The sequence below is a fragment of the Loxodonta africana genome, chromosome 16 (genome assembly GCF_030014295.1).
Source record: "Loxodonta africana isolate mLoxAfr1 chromosome 16, mLoxAfr1.hap2, whole genome shotgun sequence".
Lineage (NCBI taxonomy): Eukaryota > Metazoa > Chordata > Mammalia > Proboscidea > Elephantidae > Loxodonta > Loxodonta africana.
This window is the reverse complement of record NC_087357.1, coordinates 36028085-36050628: the sequence shown is the minus strand read 5'-3', so window position 1 is coordinate 36050628 and position 22544 is coordinate 36028085. Positions and strand designations below refer to the sequence as shown.

General features: G+C 48.3%; 1 protein-coding gene across 1 annotated transcript in view; it reads right to left on the bottom strand.

Moving 5' to 3' along the window:
- Positions 1–22544, bottom strand: part of CRTAC1 (cartilage acidic protein 1) — a 129192-nt gene that overhangs the window by 57264 nt on the left and 49384 nt on the right. Inside the window, exon 2 of the mRNA XM_003408983.3 lies at positions 1055–1251. Within this exon, the coding sequence (XP_003409031.3) occupies positions 1055–1251 (197 nt within the window). The remainder of the gene's footprint in view (positions 1–1054; positions 1252–22544) is intronic.

Here is a 22544-nt window from a genome sequence, read left to right as displayed (position 1 = left end):
CAAGCTGTGTGGCCTTGGGCAAGCTACTTAACCTCTTTGTGCCTCAGTTTTTCTTTTTTTTCCTTAACTATAAGGGAGAAAATTTTTTTTTTTTTTTTTTTATAAGGGAGATATACCAGCACATGCCTAACAGAGCTGTTGTGAGACTTGAATGAGGCAATTAATGTCAAGTGCTTAGATCAGGGCCTGGCACATAGTAGGTGCCACTTAAGTATTGGCTAGTATTGTTGCTATAATGTAGCCTTTTGAGCATCATTTCCCTCACCCCTTCCTTAGGGAGTAGGGTCTTACTACTCAAAGTGTGGTCCCTAAACCAGCATCATCATCATAGCCGGGGAGCTGGTTAGAAATGCAGGCTCTGGGGCTCCACCCAGACCTACTGAGTCAGACTCTGCATTTACCAAGGCCCCCAGGTGACTGCTAGGCACATGTCAGTTTGAGAAGTGCTGGTCTAGGGAAGGCTCCATGAACTCAAGGACTGTCTTCTTCAAAGATGTATCCCCAGCACCTCACCCAGGGTCTGGTGTAGACTAGGTGCTCAGCAAGACTTTGGGGAATGAATTAATGAGTTCAGCTCAGGAGCTTGGGTGAAATCCTGTAAGTGTGGGGGCCACTGGAAGATTTCAGTGCACGTTAGAAAGGCCTCCCTAGAAGCAGCATAGAGGGTGATCCTGAGGCTGGTCTGTGGGCTCTGGTAGTGACCCAGGTGGGAGGTGGCGAGTGCTTGAACCAGGGCAGGAGCAGGCAGATGGAGAGGAGGGGTGGGGCTAGGAGGACTGGGGGCTAAGAGGACACAGTCTAAGGGGAGAATGGTCTCCTCTGTCCACGTCCTTCACCTCCAGGCTCAGGGTCTGGGAGATGAGAGCTACAAGCTTCATGCACGAGAGAAGAAAGGGCTCATCTGCTGGGGACCGGGAGGTCCTGGAGGCAGCAGGGGTCTCTGCCTGGGGACGGTCTGAGCAAGGCCAGGTCCCCAAAGGTCCTGCCCTCAGTTGTTGGTGTGGGAGGAGGAAGGCGAAAGGTGCGAGAGGAGGGCCGGAGGCTGGGTCCTTACCCGAGAAGGCATTGTTGGTGTTGAGGAAGTAGATCTCCTCTCGGCCATCCCCGTCGATGTCGCAGGCAGTGACCCCGATGGCGTTCCCCTGCCGGTCCCGCAGTGCATAGTAGGGTGAGCTGCGCTCATCTACGGCGATGTTCACCAGCCGCTTCAGGGTCCGGTCGTACTTCAGAACCAGGTTGGGGCCATTGTACCTGGAGGAGGAGAGGGAGGGTATGTTGGGGAGGCCAGCCGACCAGAGCAATGGGCTCCAAGTCCTACCACACATACCACGGGCAATTCAGCCCCAGAGCTGTCTGAGAGGACCCTTGCCTGTCTCACCTTGGGGCTCTCTGGGTGTGTGATAGGTGTCCCTGAATCTGATCCACGCCACCCAGAGTGAAAGTCAACCAGGCCACATGGGATACAATATAAGGTGTGGCGTGGTGGAGAGGAGTGGCAGCCTGAGACAACTCCCTTACACAGATTTCACCGAAAAAAGCAAAAAATTCCCTCATGTAGGAGACAGTATTATCATCAACCCATTTTACAGCTGAAGTAACGGATGAGGTTTATCAAGAAAACAGGCTTACAGTCTCCTTCCCAAGGTCATACAGTAGTAATTGTCATGTGCTGGGATTTGAACTCAGGCCTTTTTCACTCTCCCAAAAGACCATGCATGAAGGAGCCCTGGAGGAGCAGAAGCCTTAGTTGCTGAGGTCTGGAAGGACCTTCTTCTGATAGAAAGTTCCAGCAGTTAACGGGTTGGTATGAAATTAGGAACTCAGGCGGGAAAATATGAACATAGCTAAAGTTATCAAGTGGACCTACTGGATTTTTTTTGCCTCTTCCCTCTAAGAAGCTCAAAAGAAAAGATTAAAACACTCGCCAATCCTTATCGCCCACCACTCTCCCCTTTTCTCACCCCTTCCAGCCACAGTGGCCTTCTTGCTTCATTGAAGCCCTGGAGCCTGTTCTTGTCTCAGGGACTTTGTGTTTACTGTTCTCTTTGCTTAGGATGCTGTTCGTCCAGACAGCCAGACCTTCAGGCCCTGCTCAATTGTTCCTTCTCAGTGAAGACTTCCCTGCCCACACTCCCAAAATTTGCAACTGCCGCTACCCTGCCTACTACCCGTTTGTTAGTTTGTCATACTGTGGTGGCTTGCACGTTGCAATGATGCTGGAAGCTATGCCACAGATACTTAAATGCCATCTCTGGTGGACAGGTTTCAGCAGAACTTCCAGACTAAGTCAGACTAGAAAAAAAGGCCTGGTGATCCACTTCTAAAAATTAGCCAATGAAAACCCTATATATCACAACAGAATATTGTCTGATATAGTGCTGGAAGATGAGCCCTCTAGGTTGGAGGGTACTCAAAATATTACACACAGCGGCCACAACAACAGACTTGAGTATACCAACGATTGCGATGATGGTGCAGGACCAGGCAATGTTTTGCTCTGTTGTACATGGGGTCACCATGAGTTGGAGCTGACTCCGTGGCACATACCACCACCACCACCACCCTGTACACCTCATCCATCATTCCCGCTGTCTCTCTGCAGCTTTTACCACCAGGGTTCAATCCTCTATCTTATTATCTGTTCATTGTCTGTCTGATTCCACTAGAATGCCAGCTCCACAAGGGTAGAGTCTTTTGTCTATTCTGTTCCCCAGTGCCTAGAACAGTGTCTGCACACACTAGGTTCTCAGTAAATATTTGTTGAATAACTGAATGAATGACGCCTCAGAAGTCATGTCTGGGTCATAGGGGCTTACGTGTCCCACTATCAATTTCTTCCCATCACCTTTCCCACCCTGAAGGCCCCACAGGAAAGCCATGCACCCCAGGTCACCCCCAACAGCATAGCCTGAATGTCTGAAGGCTTCCTCTCCATCCTGGGTCCACCAGCCTGCCAGGCTCTCCAAGGAACCCAGTTAAACCCCCTTTACTGAGTCCCCAGCCCTTGTCTTGACCTGGGTGCGAATATCCCAAGCGAAGTTCTGCTGCTGGCCTCTCGAGTGCCCAGCTGAGAACACTTGGGGGAGGTTGGAAAGAGCTCTCCAAGGTCTTTGAGAGAAATCACTTCTTGCTTTCCTGAAACAGATCCAACTTGGCCCTCTCTTCTGTCACCAAGATGCAGAGCCAGTGAAGTTTAGGGGATGCTGAGCAACTGGCCGGGTGCCTCCTGGCACCCACAGTGTGTGAAAGCGAAGATGGGCAATCACTGAGACTGAGTTAGCCACCCAGTGATGGAAGGTCATGCTTTAGACCCCTTGACAAAGAGTGTCTGAGGGCTGTGTGTTGAGAGTGTGGCGTGACCTGTGGAGATGCGTTGAGGCAGTAGAGACAGAAGACCTGGGTTCAGCACTGTCAGCAGCTGGCTTTAGCCCTTAGGGACAGGAAGTACCTCTGAGTACCCAATACTAGTCCTGAAATCCTCCGGGTCTTCTGTTTACTACCATCACGACAGCCCTATAATATGGGGTTTGGATTCTATATTCGTAGAGTGTGTGCCATGTTAAAAGCACTTTCTTATACATTGTCTCACTTGAGCCCCACATAATTCCAGAGAGAAGGTAGGTAAGGTGTTTTTTCTAGAAAAGGAAACTGAGGGTCAGAGAAGCAAAGCAAGCTGTCCAAGGTCACACAGCTCAGAAGTGGTGCTCTGGGTCTCTAACCACATTGCCAGGATCCAAACCTGGTGTTCTTTCCCTGCAGCCTAGGATGTCAGCACCCTCTTAGTCCTATGTATTAGTTTCTAGCAGCCTTCCCCAAAGTACCAACTGTGAGAAATGCCTGAAACTTCATGTAATCGGCAGAGATAATGATAACCCTACGTGTCCACAGCACTTCACAGTTGACAAAGCACTTTTTCATCTTTGATCTCATTTGTTTCTTACGGGTCTTGGTTCTATCAGAGATTAGTTTTGTGACTATGGGCTGGCCAGTTCCCTTCTCTAGGCGCTGTTTCTCCTCAGTAAAGTGAGAGAGTTGGACTAAATCAGAGGGTTGCAAAGGTGTGGACCAGGTGTGGTTGTGGAGGGAGGCCTCTGGGCCCTCCCCTCTCAGTTTCAACCACAGCATGTCTACACTGATATATTTGATTTGACGCATCACATTCCAAAAAATGTTTGCACAAGCTCTTCCAGAGACAAAGTTTAAAGCCACTGGATGAGCAGCTCTGTGAGAGCCCCTCTTGGTCTCTGTCTCTGGGCCCATGAGTCTAACTCTGACCTTCTGGGATGGACAGAGTAGGCATCTCCTCCCCCTCATAGCTGAGGAGCCACCAAATAAAGTCCAGCATTGGACCCCTCCCACACCCCTGGGAACTCCCGGGAACGTCTGTAACACTCCCTGGAGCTGGCTCCCAGTGGGAGGTGAGGGATTGTGGCCTCCCTACATCTTAAAGGCCAGTCATTTCACCCTGAACCTTCTTGTTCACCCTGGACCGGTAGAGTGGGGTACACAATGTCCCTGTTCCCATGGGTGGTGGCCCTGGGGGATCAGGAGGCTCTGGATGGCCTTTCTTGATGAACTGGGGTGGGGGGGGGAGTGCGGGCTCCAAGGTCCCCTAAGGGGAATAGGGGGTGAGTTTCCTAGGCTGGGTCAAATTCTGCCATCTGTCATAGAGTGAGTAGTGCCATAGGGGCTGCCCCAAACCTATATGGCAGCCTGGGATGAACCCTGAACCTGTTGTCCCTCCCCTCAGATCCTACAGACATGAAGCCAGACCGACGGCTCCTCCATCAGACCTCTTGACGACCTGTGGCGCAAGGTCAGGGATAGAGGGCCAGTGGGCAGTGCACAGGGCTGCCACCCCTTCCTTCCACCATGCTGTCCTACACAGGGTTTGCAGGCCTGACATCTGGAGACTCTCACACTTTCCCCCAGGATAATCAGCCTTAATCCCCCCTTCCCATCTGATTCCTCACCATCCTGACTATGCCTTGGCCTTTTTTGGCTTCTGTGACTTTGCTCAGCTGCAGCCGCCCACCCCTGGGGAAGGCTCTTCCCACTTGCAATCTTGGCCCACTAACCACCCTCCTGCCTACCCACAAAGTCTGCACTGACTGCCCCAGTCAGATGTGACCTTCTCTCTGAAAGCCCACAGGGCTTTATATCTCTCTTCCTCCTGCCGAGAGCAGAATTGTTTGTGTCCCAGCATCACTTCCCTCATTAACAAATATGCTTCTGGGGCCCAGGAAGCATGTGGATGCACCTCCATATTTGCTGTGCCTACAGCAATGCTTGGCACAGAGTTGGTGTTCAACCGCTGTCTTGCATTTACATCTAATGCAAGAATTAGTGAGTGAATGAATAAACGAATAAAAATAATCATGTTGCTGTCATTAGTTGCCATGAATTGGCTCCAACTCATAGTGACCCTACATCCAACATAACAAAATGTGGCCTGGCTCTGCACCACCTTCATGATCACTGGATGTTCAAGTCCATTGTTGTGGCCTTGCATAGTGCTTTCCCACTTAGGAGGCTCATCTTCCAGCACTATATCAGACATTATGCTGTTGTGAGCCATAAAGTCTTCACTGGCTAATTTTTGGAAGCAGATTGCCATGGTTTTCTTCCTAGTCTGTGTTAGTCTGTAGGCGCCACTGAAACCTGTCTACCACGAGTGACCCTGCTGGTATCTGACATATCAGTAGCATAGCCTCCAGCATCACAGCAACACACAAGCCACCATAGTACAACAAACTGACAGACGGGTGGTAGAAAAACAACCCTGGGTAGCATTAATAGAGCACTCACCATGTGCCAAGGACTACTCTAAGCACTTTACACCCATTATCTCATTTCATCCTAGGAATTAGGTCCTATTAACATCCCCATTTTACAGATATGGAGACCAACAGGCAGAGAGGCTAGGGGACTTGCCCACGGCCACTCCGTGGCATCTGTGTTCAATCCCAGGCACAGTGATGGCCTGGGGAGCTGGATGTGCAGTCCATGGGGTTATACTTCCCTCTCTCAGACACCTGCCAGAGATTGCTAGGCACTTCTAGAAATTCAGGAGCAGAAGAACTCTGTGAAATTTAGTTAGACAGAGCCAGGATGTGGGACAGGGTTCCATATCTCTGAAAAGCTGCTGTGACTTCATAGTATCAAAGGATGGGCCAGTGGACAAAGGTGATTGTGTTGGAGGACATTGTAAAACGTGCCTGAGAGACACCATGGTGATACATGTCCCAGGGCTGGCCAGGTCGGGTACCAGTCCACCGTACAGGACCGCTGTGGACAGGAAGGAGGCCTTGGGGTTAGATTGAGAGCAACCTGGTGGGGGGGCCTCCTGACCCACCACTTCCCGACTCTGACCTTGAGCTTGATGCTTAATTCAAGTTTCCTCATCGGTAACTTGGGCTGCTACATACCTCACAGGGTGGCTGTGAGAATGAAGTGAGACAGTGTATGTGATAACACTTGGTAAACCGTGAAGAGTTACACAACTTTAAGTTCACATCATTATTTTAAAACTCAAAACACTGAGGAGCAATTTCTCACTCTCCACGGATCATTTTTGATAGTTTCCAAACACATTCTAGTATTTCTTACCCCCTAAAATCCCACCCTTGACCTCTCATCCTCTGTGGGTATCTCTCTTTTTTCCCCTTTATAATCAAACTTCTCAGTAGAGTTGTCTCCACAAGCTGTCTCCACTTTCTCCACACCCATCTACCCCACCCAATCTACTTTCCGCCCCCCAAATTTACCAAAGCTGTTCTTGTCCCTATCACCAGTGACGTTCATGTGGCCACACCTAGGGACACCTTTTTGGCTTCAGCTCCCCCAGCCTCTCAGCTGTATCTGGGACAGTTGTCTGTTACCATTTCCTGGCCCCACTGCTTTCCTCTTTGATGGCCTCCTGTTGTGCTGGAATGAAACCCAGGCCCCCTTATCACATTTTCTTGGTCTTTCCAGCCCAGACCAGCCAAAAGCTGACTGTAGCCCAGTCACCAGCTGACGTCACGTTAACCACCTAGCTGAACTCTGCGCAAATTTCTGACCCACAGAATTGTGAAAAATAATCACTTTTTTTTTTTTTTAAGCTGCTAACTTTTTGGAAAAGGAAGTAGACAAGGTTGATGTATCATCTCAGACCTCAAGGGAAGAGGAATTTATTCCTGGAAACTAGGAGAAAACACTCTCCCCTCTTGGTTCATAAGAAGCCACCCACCTCTGGTTTTCCCTCTACCTCTCTGGCTTCCCTTCCTTCTCCCCTTTGCAAGTTCTCCCTCCTCCCCTAGCCCTCTTAATGTTGGAGTCCCCTCGCCTGGTTCTGGGTCCTCTTCTCTTTCCTCTTTTTCTAGGGGATAATATCCATGACTGATGACCCCAGATTTATTTCTCCAACCCAAATTTCCAGCCGAACTTAGACTGGTGTATCTGACTGCCTACCTGACATCTCTTCCATGTCCCACAGTCATCTCAGGTGGAATATGTCCAAAATGGAACTACTGGTTGCTTGATCCCTCCCCATCGGGCACCCCTGTACCGAAGCCAGCACCCTGGCATCAGCCTTGGTTCCTCCTCCCCCTTCTCTTCACATTTAATTTATCAGCCAATCCTGTCATTTCTCCCTCTTAAAATATTTCAAACCCTTTCTCTTCTTTCTCCCTTGACTACCACTGTCGCTAGAGATCCTCCTTCCTCTGTTTCCCTACTTGCTCCCTCCAATCTCACTCCCCACACTGTAGCCAGAGTCATCTTTCTAACACATAAATCAGATCATGGCACTGTCCTGCCAAAAACCCTTTGGTGGTTTCCCAATGTGCAGGAATGAAACCCAGGCCCCTTATCACACCTTCTTGGACTTTCCATCCCAGCCCAGCTAACAGGTTATTGTAGCCAAGTGAATGATACCAGCTGATGTTACGTGGAGCAGAAGAACGAACCACCTAGCTGAGCCCTGCCCAAACTTCTGACCCACAGAATTGTGGGAAATAATATATTTTTAAGCCACACACTTTTCGGAAAAGGGAGTAGATAAGGATGATGTATCATCTCAGACCTCAGGAGAAGAGGAATTTACCCCTGGAAACTAGGAGAAAGGATTATTCATAAATCAGCGGAATCCTCTAGGATGGTGTAAAAAATAGCATGGCAGAGGCATCTAACCTCCTCTAACTTCACAAGGGGAAGAGTCACCTTCAGCATCAGCCCAAGGCTGATTCCTATGACGCAGAGGTCAGGCATACCTCCTCTTTCCAACCTTTTTACCAATTCTGACATCGGCTGTTCCTCCAACAGCACTCTCTACTTCTCTGTTGAGTTGGATAATTCATTGCAATAGCCACACAGAACTCACAGACAATACTAACAATTACGGGGTTTATTAGGGAAGTAACAGGCTACAATTCAGGATCAGGAATGACTCAGGATACAGGTCTTCGATCAGGACAGACTCTTCTCAGCCGTGCCTATAGGCAGGACTTTCCCTGGCCCTTGACCACTTGGCCCTCAGCTCTTCAGGCCTCTTGGGGTGGATCAGCCATTGCCCTGCTCAGGCAAGTGTTAAAAAGCTCTTTAGCTCCACCAGTAAGTGCCCAGAGGCACCCAACAATGCCAGAGAGCCTCCCGCCTGAAGGTGCGCTGCTCTTCCGTCCGTGGGCCAGAAAGCCCACCACGCCATCTCCTGCTGGTCTCTTGGTTCTGCTGCCTCTGCCGCTACTTCTTGCTGTCTCTCACCATCGCCGGTGCTACAGTTCTGTCTCCGGGCTCTAGGAGGTTCTCAAAGCAGGAATTCCAGGTCCAAAGAATGCACTCCAGTCCTAGCTCTTCTTTCTTGGTGATAATGAGGTCCCTCCTGTCCGCCTCTGGGGTGGCTCATTTTAAGCCTAGTGGATGGCAAAACTGACCAATCCCCTCCTTAGGGTTCCATATGCCTTATTTGCATGGTCCAACCCCCACAGGGTGCCATACACCTTTTTTGCAGAGTCCCACCCAATCACTGTGTGGGAGTCACAAAGACTACAGCTAGAAGGGCCATATTAAGTAATTCACTGCACCACACATAGCCATTTGAATTCACAGTAGTGGGTCTCCTCAAGGGAGGCCTGGATCTAGTTGGGTTAGGACTTGGATCTCAGAATATTTGAGGATCTGGTGTGAAGTCTGAGGGCGGAAGGGCAAGAATGAATACAGAGATTCCAGAACCCCCTGTTTTCTATTCCTCATTCTTCTTTCCTTTCTAGCCATATCTAAATGCTTCCCATTTTGAATGCATGACACAGAGCATAGATTATTTCTTTAGAAATGTGCATAATGTTCTTTTTCCTTCTTACATATTTAATTCTTTGAAAGCCATTGCAGTTAAACAGGACCAGAAAACACATGGAAAGGTATTCAAACAGGAGATCCACAGGGTGTATCCAGAGGCCAGAAATGAGTTTAAAGGAATGGAGACTTTGGTAATGGGAAGGTTCTGGGCCTGGCAAGAAATCTGGGAAGAGGACCTTAAGGGGGAGTAAACTGGATAAGGTTAGAAAGGGCATCCCAGAAAAAAAAAAAAGCAAAACAGATTTCATCCTGAATTAGGAGCTGACCAGGGTGAAGAAAAGCCACAGACTAAGAGTGTTCTGTTAGAGAAAGTAACTTTAAGATGAAGGAAAAGAACCTTTTGTCCTAAGGGGTGGATGTTTTTCAAGAAAGGGATGTTTGGTACCAAAAGGTCAGAATAATCTGCAGTGATAGCGTCTGTGTTCTGTACACACTCCATGCAGACTGACTGATTTATGCCTTGTGCTAAAAAAGGTGTGCTCAGCACATGCTCTGTGCCCTTGGAATCACTTATATTTTGATGAGCATGGAAGCACCCAGAAGGCAGAGACTATCATATGCAGCTCTATTCCTCACCATACATTGGACAATGCCAGGAAAGAGCAGGTGTTCAGCCATGGTTGTTGATGTGGATGTTGCTGTTGATGATGACAATGATGACAAAGATGATGATGTTGATGATGACGTTGTAGATGGTAATGATGAAGATGATGATGATGACGATGAAGATCATGACTCCATTTCTCAATGTCTCCCAGGAAAAGAAGAAGGCAGGGAGGAAGAAATTCTATAAACTGTCAAGAGAACGGATTCAGATGACAGATGAAGGCTGTGCTAATCAGGGTTCTTCGACTGAAAGTGACAAACACTCAACCTGAACTAGTGGAAGGAGTTTTAGTGACTCATCTGTCCAAACTTGGCAGGAACAGCAAGGGCACAGCTGGGCCGTAGAGGTGGGTAGACTCAGGGCTATGAACCAGGAAGTTGCCAGGACTTTGTTTCCCCTTCCCTCTTCCTCTTTTCTCTGTCTGCTAGCCTCACTATCTCACGCCATCCTTCACAAGACTTGAACCATGGAGGCACTCTTAGCCTTGCATCTCAGCTTCAGCACTAGAGCAGAAGATGCTCTCTTTCCTCATTCGAATGTGAAAAACCCCAGGGAAAGGCTCTGACTGGCCTAGTTGGGTCACACGTCCATCTCTGGAACCAGGAGCTGGAAGCCAATGACTGACACCTTTAACTAGTACCATGCTGAACGAGAGCAGCATTTCAGGAGCCACGTATTTTCAGGAAGAGAAGTGCCAGGAAGGATGAAGGATGAGCCCCTGGATAGACAGTGACTCATCTGGGTCTGGGCATTCTGAAGACAGACTTGCCAGGGCCTACTGATGGAAAACAGTGCTTCTCTGGCATCAGAGTCCCTGTGTCCTCCAGACACAACTCAAGGTCCCCCACCGTCCTCACAGAAAGGTAAACACAGAAAGTGGAACAACTATTTGACTTATTATGTTCTGGAAATGAGTCTGGTTCTTGGCTCCTAAGGCCTGTGTTCCAGAGCAGAGCTGGGCTCCAGGGAGGCTGCGGGCACTGAGAGTTGCAGCAATAAGACCAGTGTGGGGTGTGGGGTACAAGAGGTGAGCTCCAACCCCAGTCTGTGACCAACTTGCTGTGGATTCAGCCAAATCACTTAACTGATGGGTCACAAAATATTTTTAATCTCGGCTCAAACTTTCTTTCCTTTGTGCCATAAGTAACTAGAAGCTCCTAACAAGCTTGGTGTTTTTATTTATTTTTCCTGTCACTCTTTAGGTTGAGGAGGTGGACCAAATCAGGGGTGGTATGGTGGGGCAAGTAGCCAAATGGGTGCCTCACTCTCTTTAAGAGTAAAAAACTTAAGTCAATTATTCATCTAATTAGTTCATTCTACCCTTCTGGATCTTACTAGTAGGCCAGGAATACCACTAGGTACTGTAATGAATGGATACACGGCATATTACATAATTCCTCTGCTCAGAAAACCTCCAGTCTAGTATGACAAGTAAGGCATGGCCCTGAGTCCCAAGCTTCCAGGCGAGGGACAGATCACTTCTGCTGGGGTGAAGTCTTCACAAAGAAGGTGCATTTGATCTATAATTTGAAAGACAGGTAGGATTTCAAAAGGAGATGTATTGGTTGGGTGGTAACAAAAGAAATGGTGTGAGAGTCCAATCCCTGTCTAAAGAGTTGGCTTTGGGAATGGTTTCTGTCTTGGGCTAACAGAAGGTCTGGGGACCACGACCTCTGGGGTCCTTCCAGTCTCAGTCAGACCATTAAGTCTGGTCTTTTTACGAGAATCTGAGGTCTGCATCCCACTGCTCTCCTGCTCCATCAGGGATTCTCTGTCGTGTTCCCCTGTCAGGGCAGTCATCGGTTGTAGCTGGGTACTATCTAGCCCTTCTGGTCTCAGGCTGATGTAGTTAAAACGGTTAATATTATGTTCTGTGAATTTCACCTCAATTACACAAGCAAACAAATGTTCAAACAAAAGACCAAGGACTGGAAAAAGCAACTGGCAAGTGGGAAGCCACAGATCACCTTCGAGGAAGTTGTTTCCTTAGAGAGAGGCGAGGTGGTTGGAGGCACATGAGAGTAGATGGGGGTAGCAGCATATCAAGGGCAAAAAGGTCACAGAAATGCCAGGATATTGGCCAGGGGACACGGGTGAGGTGAGAGTTTTCCCAATTTCTGAGGCCTGTGCATGTTTTTGGGCAAAATGAAAAGACCAAAGAAAGCCAGTGGGTTCTAAGCATACCTGGGCGAGATGTGTAGGAGGAGGTGGGGAACAACGACTAAGGTACTGGCAGATGGGTTAGGGCTGCAGTAAGAGAAGAGGAAAGGGTGCTAGAATGGGTCAGAAGAAAGGACAAGGTGGAAAGGAGCGACTAGGAAGATGTTGCCCAGAGACCTTGATCTTTGCATAGGTAAGTAAGAGGTAAAGTTCTCTGCTGGGTGTGGAAGTCATGGCCTAAGGAAGGAAAAAGAAGTTGGAATAGCAATTGAGAGGCTTACACCACGGTTACCATGGTAAATGGGGTGCAGGGTCAGCGACCTCTGAGGGTGAGGTCAGGATGCCTGGGGGGATGGTGAGCAGTTGAGGGCAGTGGTGGGACTGGGGTCAGTCCATGTAGAGAAAACAAGCTCCACTCCAGGAGCAGAGAAATCTGAGCAGGTAAGTGAAGCAGGGCCCAGGGAGCCAACCTGGACAAGAGGCACTGCCCGAGGTCGAGCTCCAGGCCCAGGCAGGGCAGCCCCAGGGCACCATGCTCAGGGTGGGGGTGGGTGAGGCCGGCCCCGCAGAAACTGGGGCAGGCCTTCTGGGTCATAGGATCTGGGAACGGAACTGCCTGCCCTCAGGCCTGGGGAGTGTCTGCTCTGCGGACTGAGTGGGTTCTATGGGGGCAACATGGGGCTGCAGAAAACACCCTGGACTTGGAGTCAGAACATCAAGGGCCAGAGGCAGTATTGCTCAGTGGTAAGGTGCTTGGCCCAGAAGTCAGACCACTTGAGGGCAGATTACTGCCCTACAATGCTCTAGCTGTGTGGGGGCCCTTGGACAGGTCGTCCACCCCTTCCAAGCCTCAGTTTTCTCATGTGTTAAGTGAGGGTGCTGACATCTGCTCCTATGCCATAGAGTTGTGCTGGGGCTTAAGCTAATACCTGTAAAAGACCTAATGCAGTGCTTGGCCCAGAGCAAAACGCTCAATAAACACCAGTTAGTCTGTCTGTCTTCTTCCCCGTTATACCCTCAGTGCCTGACACATAATGAGAACTCGGTAAACATTTTTGAAAGAATGAATTATTATTATTATTACCTGTGTAGCCTTGAGCACAGCCGACTGTGAGCTCCACAGAGTGCAGGACTATATTTTATTCTTCTATGCTCTCCCACAATGTTTGATAAAAGCAGCTGCTTATATTCACTAGAATTCAGTTTCCTCATCTATAAAGTGGGGCTAATAATATTTGCTCTACCTCAAGGTCAAGCGAGACCTTGCAAACCATGACACAGCTGTTGGCTTTGCACATTCATGTGTACACATACACACACGCGTGCACGCACACACACACACACACACACACTGTATATGGCTGTTGTCTGCAGCAGAGGCAGCTGACTGGTTCCCCCTGGGGAGCCCTAGCTCTTCTACCCAAATCGACAGGAGCTGAATGACAAGACCATTGAGCTGCAGGAATGCCCTGGTAAAGCGAGATGACAGGAATCTGTTGAGGGCCTGGTCAGCAGGTGGCTGTGGTTTTCTCCAGCAGTGAGTAAGTCCACTGGGGTACTGGACACTGAAGGCCACTGGGAAACAGCTGGGCTGATGTCTGGGCTGGACAAGCAAGGAGACACAGGTCACTAGACACAGGTCACGGGCCCTGGTGAGGGGCAGAGAGCAGCTTCAGAAGTCTTAGCTGTCAAAGGCAGGGCTGTCATGTGAAAACAAGGACCAGGTGGCCTCTTGTTGGTCACAGCTGATGGGGAGAGGAGATGGCCATCTTCACATGAGAAAGGCCTTCTAGCCTTGGGCTCTGTCCAACTGGAGTCCCAGCCCAGGCCTCTAGCTGGGTGGATGGCCACGCTCCATGATGATTAGCTTGGAATGTCTAATACAAGTTGCTGTTGGAGTCCCTGTGCCTCGCAGGACACACATGCCACACTGTGTTGGACACTGACTCCCTTTGCCTGGATCTCCACATATTGTCCCCATATCCTGTGGACATGCTATTCTGATTGCTGGTCTTGACCCTCTGCTCACCCTACCTACCCCATCCAGTGGGAAAATCAAGTTCTTTCTGCTTTTCCCTCTTGCGCTGCAGCTAAGGAGGATGTGTCTTGAAAAACAATGGCTGGAAGAAGCAGCAAAAAGCCTTCTAGTTGCTATGGAGTGTTAACTGATGAATTAAATTCTTCATTTTGATTTGAAGGAAATAGTCCTAGAAAAGACTCTTGCTCTAAAAAAAATATAAAGCTGTCAACTATAAAGACACTCAGAGGGGTCTTGGTTGCCAAGCTGGCTTGGATTCCCTTAGCCATCCTTTAATGGTAATCAGACTCTGGCAATCACAGAAAATGTGTATTAAAGTTTAGGGACAGAAAATGTATGTTCAGGATTAGTGAGAAAGCACCAAATTATACCTAGACGTTTATTTCTTTAAAGTGCTTGCTGTACAAAAAATTAACCGCTTGACTGACAATTAAAATAAAAAGTTATTTTAAATTACAAATAAAAGGTGGTGATGGTGGTTGTTAGTTGCCATCTTGTCAGCTCCAACTCATGGAGAACTCACATGTAACAGAACAAAACGTTGCCCGGTCCTGTGCCGTCTTCATGATCGCTGGTATGTTTGAGTCCATTGTTGCAGCTATTAATAAGTAAAAGGTACATGACTATAATTTAAGATATTGGGTAAAGCTGACATTTTATGGTTTGAACCATCCATCTAGATCAAAGGCCCACTGAAGGTGGTTTGTTTGACTGCAGGAAAAGCATAGCAAGCAGAGTCTTGATACTCAAAATATGGGATGGAGCGTGTTAAAAAATGCAAAATCTCGGGGCTTACCCCAGATTTATGAATTAGAATCTGCCTTTTAACAAGATACCCTGGTGATGCATGTGTGCATTAAAGCTTGAGACGCCTGGTCTGTATTAAGCATATCTCAGAGGGGCCTGTAGACCACCTGCATTGGAAACACCTGAGAAGCTTGTTAAAAACGTACGTTCCTGAGCCCCACCCAGAACTCTGGGATCAGAATCTCTAGACGTGAGACTGAGGGATCAGCATTTTAAACAAACTCCCTGATGGTTTTTATGTTCACCAAGATGTGAGGCCCACCCCTATTCCTTCCGGTCTTATCAAGATCCATTAGGTACCAGTTGACATGCTGTGTTCTGAGTCCAGTTTGAAAGGATGTGGATGAATCTTGTCTCTGCCATTTAGGGGTTTATAACAACATTGCTACAGTCGAGCGCGTACAGACCCAGCCGTGGTATACATGCCTAGAAGGATCTTATTGGCTAATTCATAACACGTTCAAATCTCCCTTCCCCATTCTTGAATACACATGTTCCCTAAAGGTGGCGAAGAACACTCTGTCCTCTTGTTTCCTCTGAGTGGAGTAGATTCCCACTCCAAGGAAACACATTCTTTCCAGCTGTTGGGCAGAGCCCTGCCCATGGCTCAACTACTCTGGCTCCCTGCTCAGAGCAGACAGGAAACCAGCGATTGATTTCATTAGCCTTTTCCTATAAACTCTTCCCCGTCCTCCTGGCGCCCACTGCATCTTCCCAGGGCCAGTAGGGTCCATACCTTGGCAGCTCTGCCCAAGTCCATTCCCAAAACACAGGTCAGAAGTGGGGTCAGATGAAGTGTGGGCATCTGCAGGCGCTCAATCCTTAGGGATGACGTGAGCTTTCCTCTTTTCCTTTTGATGCGTGAACCATAACATTCTTTTAGAGGTAAGGGGAAGGCATCCAGCATCTTTTGAAATTCAATGTACGACAAGCTGAGATGGGGCAACGTTTGACAGGAATGCAGCCGGAGGTCTCTGTTGATTTGGAGACTTAATAATCGGCCAGGAGGCCAGCTGGACCTCGACAACGATCCTTTTAGTGGGCTAACCCGTCCTAGATCTTGGGACTCAAAATATAGAACCAAAAGGGAACCAAACATTCACTTCTGTCCTCTTGTCCTCACTGTCAGTGTCTAGATTTGCATAGCGCTTTATGGCGTACCCACATTTACAATTTGATCCTCTCAGCGATCCAGTGAAGGGTAATTACTTATCCTTCTCCCCCTAACTTAAATGAGAAATGTAGGCCAGAGGTTAGTAATGTGCCCAAGTCACACGGCTGGGAAGGGCAGGGCTGGGCCTTGAATTTAGGTCCTCTAACTCTAACTTCTAGTTTCTTTTTACCCAATCATAAACCAAAAAACAAACAAAAAACCAGCTGCCATTCAGTAGATCCTGACTCATGGCAATCGCATGTGTGTCAGAAAAGAACTGTGCTCCACATGGTTTTCAATGGCTGATCTTTTGGAAGTAAATCACCGGGCCTTTCTTTTAGGCACTTCTGGGTGGACTTGAACCTCCAGCCTTTCAGTTAGCAGCCAAGTGCATTAATCGTTTGCATCACCCAGAGATTCCCTACCCAACCATAATGCCTTGTTTTCCTCCTATTTCTGAACTAATGTATTATTTTAACTAGACCAGGGATTCCTTTTGGCAAAGCCCTCTCCGAATTATACCGGTGGGTGTAGAACTGACATGTGATACCGTCAGCAGGTGTGGTAGCCAAAAAAAAGAGTTCCTGCTTCTTTTACTTCCTGGCTGTAGCAAATTCTCGGGAGTAGAGCTGAAAAATCAATGCCAGATGGCTCTTAGCAGGAGTCTCTACAGCTCGGCTGCTGTGGAGTCACTCTGGGAGGAATGTCTCTGCAGTTGAGGGACATGGCAGTGCCATGATGGAGCCCAGGCCACACAAACCCCGTGGCTGCTTTGTGGCAGCACAGACCTAACTTGGCTCAGCTCCGCTTCCCTGGGAGATGCTAATTATTAAAGTGAAGTGAGGAAAGAGGAGATGTAGCACAAGCAGAGTCTAGGAGGCATTACTGCTCATCTTGAGCGTCCCCCCGGCCTGGATGTAGATGGTGACAGAGTGTGATGGTGACAGCACAAATAAGGCTCCTGTCCACACGATCATTAGACTCAACGATAAATGCAGACCTTTTGTCAGAAATGACAATCTGGATATTACGAGTAACTGATGTGATGTGGTGCTTGCTGGAGACGAGGTTTAGGAAGAAAGCGAAAGTCTGAGCAGGAATCTACAGTGGTCAGGAGGACCTGCCCTTCAAAGGGTCTTGAAAGAGCAAACAGGTTCCTGGTAAAGCCTGGTGGCATTGTCCTAGAACGAGGCAAGCACCTCTGATGTGTTATTCCAAGGATTCTAGCACGTGCCCTTTGCCTTCTACAGCTCGTGGGCTGGTGCCATGTTGGTGCAACGACCCCTGTGTTAGCCCCCTAGGGTTGTGTAACAAATTACCACCAACTGGGTAGCTTAAAACAACAGAAATTTATTCCCTTATGATTCTAGAGATCAGAAGTCTGAAATCAAGGTGTCAGCAGGGCTGTGCTTCCTCCTGAGGCTCACGGGGGGATCTGTTCCTTGCCTCTTCCAGCTTCTGGTGGCTGCAGGCATTCCTTGGCATGTGGCTGCATCTCCCCAACCTCGGCCTCTGTGGTCACTCTGTATCCCTTTCTCTCAAAACCCCCTCTGCTTCTTTCTTCTAAAGATATAGGTGATTGCATTTAGGGCCCACCTTTTAATACCTGCTAAGCTCTTCCTCTCAAGATCCTTAACTTAATTATATCTTTTTGCCATATAAAGTAATCCCCACAGGTTCTGGGGAATAAAACATGGGCATATCTTTTGGGGGAACAGCATTCAATCCACTGTACATCCCCCTGGATTAACACTATTTTCCCACAAAAGGTGTTGTTAGGTGCCATCAAGTTGATTTATACTCAGAGATACCCCATGTGACTGAGTAGGGTTTTCTAGGCTGTAATATATATGGAAGCAGACAGCCGGGTCTTTCTCCCACAGAGCCACTGGGTGGGTTCGAACCGCCAACCTTTCTGTCAGGAGCTGAGCGCTTAATGGTTGTGCCACCAGGGTTCCTTGATGTCCATTAGGATATAACATTAGTACCTGGGTGCTTTACAAGTTTGTTTAATCTGCCCAACAAGGCCAATATTTGCATTTCCTTTCATAAAGAAAGAAACACGTTCTGAAGGCCACGCTTCCTCAGCCTCACCAGAGGCTTTTGGTCTGTGTCCCATGGAGCCCAAGCGTTCCCCAGAGGGTCCTCAGGGATCCCAAGGGGGAGGAAAAGTAGGGCTCTGGTCCCCATCCCCCTTCAACCACAGCGGTTCCATGCTGATGTTTTCTGCGTTAGGGTGCTGCATATGGTTTTCGTTGTTGTTCCAAAGGGTGACAGTGAGAAAATGATGTGGGAAAGCCGTAGCTATGCACTCCGATGCCTTACAGAAGCCCAGGTCCAGGAACCCTGTCTCTGGAGCCAGACAAGCCTGGACTCGAATCTCCTCTCCACTCTTGTTCTGTGTCCTTGGTCAAGTTACCTACCTATCCTCTCTGAGCATTGTGCTTCTCACCTGTCCAATGGAAACAATAGCTCTGCCTCAAAGGACTATTGTAAGAATTGAATGAGATAATTCTATACAGTGCTTACAAAAACACTCAATCACGAATAGTTATTATTTTCATTGTGATCTTCGCTGGTTTGTGAATTTCTCTACTGATCAGTCCTCTTGGTATTCAATACAGGACCTCTTCAAGTAAAAGTGTTTATCCAGCACGGGTGGGTTGGGCTGTTTTTCCCTCACTAGAGCTTCTGGAGGAGAGGGCTGATGTCAGCTGGGTTCTGTGATGGCTGGTAGTCCAGGGCCATGACGTTCAACATCGGCTCTCCTGGCTCGTGTATGAGTGCACTGTCTGCCATCTGCACGCTAGCGGCCCACGTCATATGCATGGATAAACTCAAGGTGGTGGTCATTGCCTTTGAAAGGAGGCCCCAAAGAGGCTGTGATGACTATGCTTGTCAATGGTAGGCCACAGAGGGAGGTGTGGGACTTTCTTGATATCTTTGATAACCACAGCATTTATCTACCAACATCCGTGGGGCTCTGAACGACCTTATAGTAGGCAACTGCTGGTTCAGTGGCCAGCGTAGTTCACCATCAGGTGTCACCTAAGTGGCAAAGTGAAGCTTATGCTTATTGCCAGAGCCACAGCCTGCCTCTGTTAAGAGCCAATGATCACATTTGCTTCCAGAGCGAATGAAACAGGTGAGCTCCAGAAGCAGGTTGACTGACTCAAACCTCTGCAATATATTCCAAAACCCCGGCTGTAACCTCAGGTTCAGAGTGGATTTTAGGCTGTGTCCTAATGACACCCTAGCATTTGTTGAGGGCTTTCTGCATGCCAGGCACTGGGCTGAGAACTTTATACGCACATAATAAGTCTACCATCCTTTTTTACAGATGAGGAAATTGAACCTTAGAAGGTCCGGCGCATGGCTGAAGGCCACTCAGTTGTAAAGTGGCACGCGGTTCCACCCGGGGTTGGGGGAGTCTCCGGAGGCTGGGCTCACAACCCAGCACACTGTCCAGCTCTGGGGTCAGTGCTCTTGCTCTTGTGCATCTTTATTTTTGACAGGATCTTGTCCTTCTCACTAAAAATAAATGTTATATTCAGTAGCAGTGGTAACTGTGCAAAACCCACAAAAAAAAAAAAAAAAGCTTACCACCAAAACCCAAACAAAGGAACAAAAATGAAACATTGTTTTGGGCCTGACTCTCCTCTAAATCACAGAGATCCACAACTATAGGCTCTCCAAAGGAACAAAAGGCTAACAAAGACTTAGACTGTTTCCCTAGAGGCATAGCGGTATGCTAGGGCAACAGGAATGCTGTCAGATGGAGGAAGCAGGGCAGGGAGAGCCCTCTGGAAGGTGCACATCAAGAAGTGGGACACTGGTTTTAAGAGAAGAGGCACCATTTTGGGGGGAGAAGGCAACGCTCCGGAAAGACAAGAGGGCATCTGGCGGTGGCCGGCTCCTTGTAGGAGGTCTTAGTGGACTTCTTAGAATGAGAAGGGAGTGCTAACAGAACTGAGGCACAGGACTGGGTGGTAGAGAAAGGGAGTGACTGATAATTCAAACCAAACCAAACCGGTTGCCATCGAGTCGATTCCAACTCACGGTGACCCCACGTGTGTCAGAGTAGAACCATGCTCCATAGGATTTTCAGTGGCTGATTTTGGGAAAGTAAATCGTCAGCCCTTTCTTCCGCGGCACCTCTGGGTGGACTCAAACCTCCAATATTTTGGTTAGCAGCTGAGCACGTGAACCATTTGTACCACTTAGGGACTCCTGTGTTTTTATCGTGACCTTGGGAAGGTGGGCTTGTTCCTAGCAGCATCAACAAGGACACCAGCAGCCACATTACCAACAGCAGAAGCAGCAGTTCATTGACTGCCTACTACATGCACTTCACCTGAATTACCTCATTTGATTTGCACATTAACTCTATAAGGTAGGAACTGTTATTATACCCATTTGACTGATGAAGAAACTAAGGGGACTGTCCCCTGGCATTGTCTGTGTCTATTGTATTAGGCTGCAATGGAACCTCCACACCCAGGAGGTTGGACTGAAAGTGTGTGAGAAGTCACCGGTATACTGAGTGGAGGGAGGAGATGCTACATGGGAGGCTTAGAAACAGGAAGTGGCAATGGCATCTGTTAACACGTATTGTAATCTTTGGGGGGAGACGATGGCGCCACTTCCTTTGTCAATCAGAAGTTGACTTGAATTTGGAGGGCATGGGCGTGGGGATGGAGGGACTGGGGCTGATATCTTTGCCCTCCTTCCTCTTGTTTCTGTACTACCCTCTAGGGCTACACAGGGGGACGTCTCTTCCTTCTTTGCCTCCCCTAACCTCTTCAAGGGCCTTGGTATAGCCCTAGGAGAAAAGTGGGGGCTACTGGAAAAAAGATTCCCTGAGAAAAAGGATCATTCCATGATAAAACTCTGGCTCCCTGAGCTCCAAGGCAGCTTAGGTGAAGAATACAGTTTAAACACAGAGCACAGGGCTCATGTGCCTCTCAGACCAGGAAAGTGGGTAGGTGCATCACCTGGCAGTCGGCAAGAGAAAGGAGACAATTTCTTCTTTTTCAAAGACATTTCCATGCAGTTAATGGAGATTGCAGTGGGGAATGTTAGAAATTAGTCACCCTTTTAAGAAAGCAGCGATCTCCTACTGTTCTGATCTATACCCTAAACCACACTTGAAGAGCTAAAGCATGTCCTTTTTTATCTGACAGGAAAAAGAACGGGTGATTGGCTTGTGGCCACAGCCCCTGACCCCTGGTAAGCCCTCCTACCCACACTTCATTGCCAGAAAATACAACCAGCTGGTCTCCCAAGGAGCAGATAACACATAAAAGAAGCAGAGAGAATCCACAGGGATGAAACTCACAGGAATACATTCCACGGGGCCTAAAAAATAGGGACCCCCTGCCCCTGCTGCTTCAGGGTGGTCTGTTCGGGGGTTTATTCTCACCCCAGAATACAATGAGATGAGACTGGGGGCTCTGTCTGGACATCTGAGAACAGCAGGACCCTGTGTTCAGGTCTCGAGACCTGTATTACCAGTGAGTATAAGCATTATGTGACTCCATGGAACAAGTGAGCCTTTAGATTAGACCTGAGTTCAAGTCCCGGATCTGCGAGTTACCAGTGTAGATAAGTGCAGAACTGTTATAGAACGACATGATATAATGAGTACCAATGGCTGCAGATGGGGGGTTCCCAGACCACCTCTAGGTTTGATGATTCACTAGGAGGACTCACAGGACTCAGCATCTGGTCACACTCATGGCTAAGATTTATTACAGCAAAAGGATACAAAGGAAAAGAAGCAAAGGGAAGAGGCTCATGGGATGAAATCCAAAGGAAACCAAGTGCAAGCTTCCAAGAGTCCTCTCCCCCTGGCACCACACAGAATGCACTTAATTCCTCCAGAATGAGTTGTGACAACAAGTGTGAAATACTGTCTACGAGGGAAGCTCATCTGAGGCCCAGTGCCCAAAGTTTTCATTGGGGCTGGTCACGTAGGCATAGCGCATACCAAAATTCCAGACTCCCAGAAGGAAGCAGGTGTTCAGCATAAACCACATTGTTTGTATCAATAGTTTAGGCACAGTCAGCCACTGTTATCAAGATACACTATCCTGCCTACTTTTGTACATGTTTAAAATTCTTCGATATAATTTTTTTCAAAAATCAAAATACTGTCCATGATATTAGAAGACACAAATTATCAGTCTGGGTCTTGGGTCAGAGGGGAAGGCAGGGAGGGACTCAGTGGTCTTGGAGAAATGATTAACTTCTCTTGTTAGTAGTTGCCATCAAGCCCGCCCCTGACTCATGGTAACCCCATGCACAATGGAAGGAAATGCTGCCCAGGCTTGTACCATCGCACAATTGGTTGCAGATTGGACTGTTGCGATCCATAGGGTTTTCATTGGTTGATTTTGGAAGCAGATAGCCAGGCCTTTCTTCCCAGTCTGTCTTAGTCTAGAAGC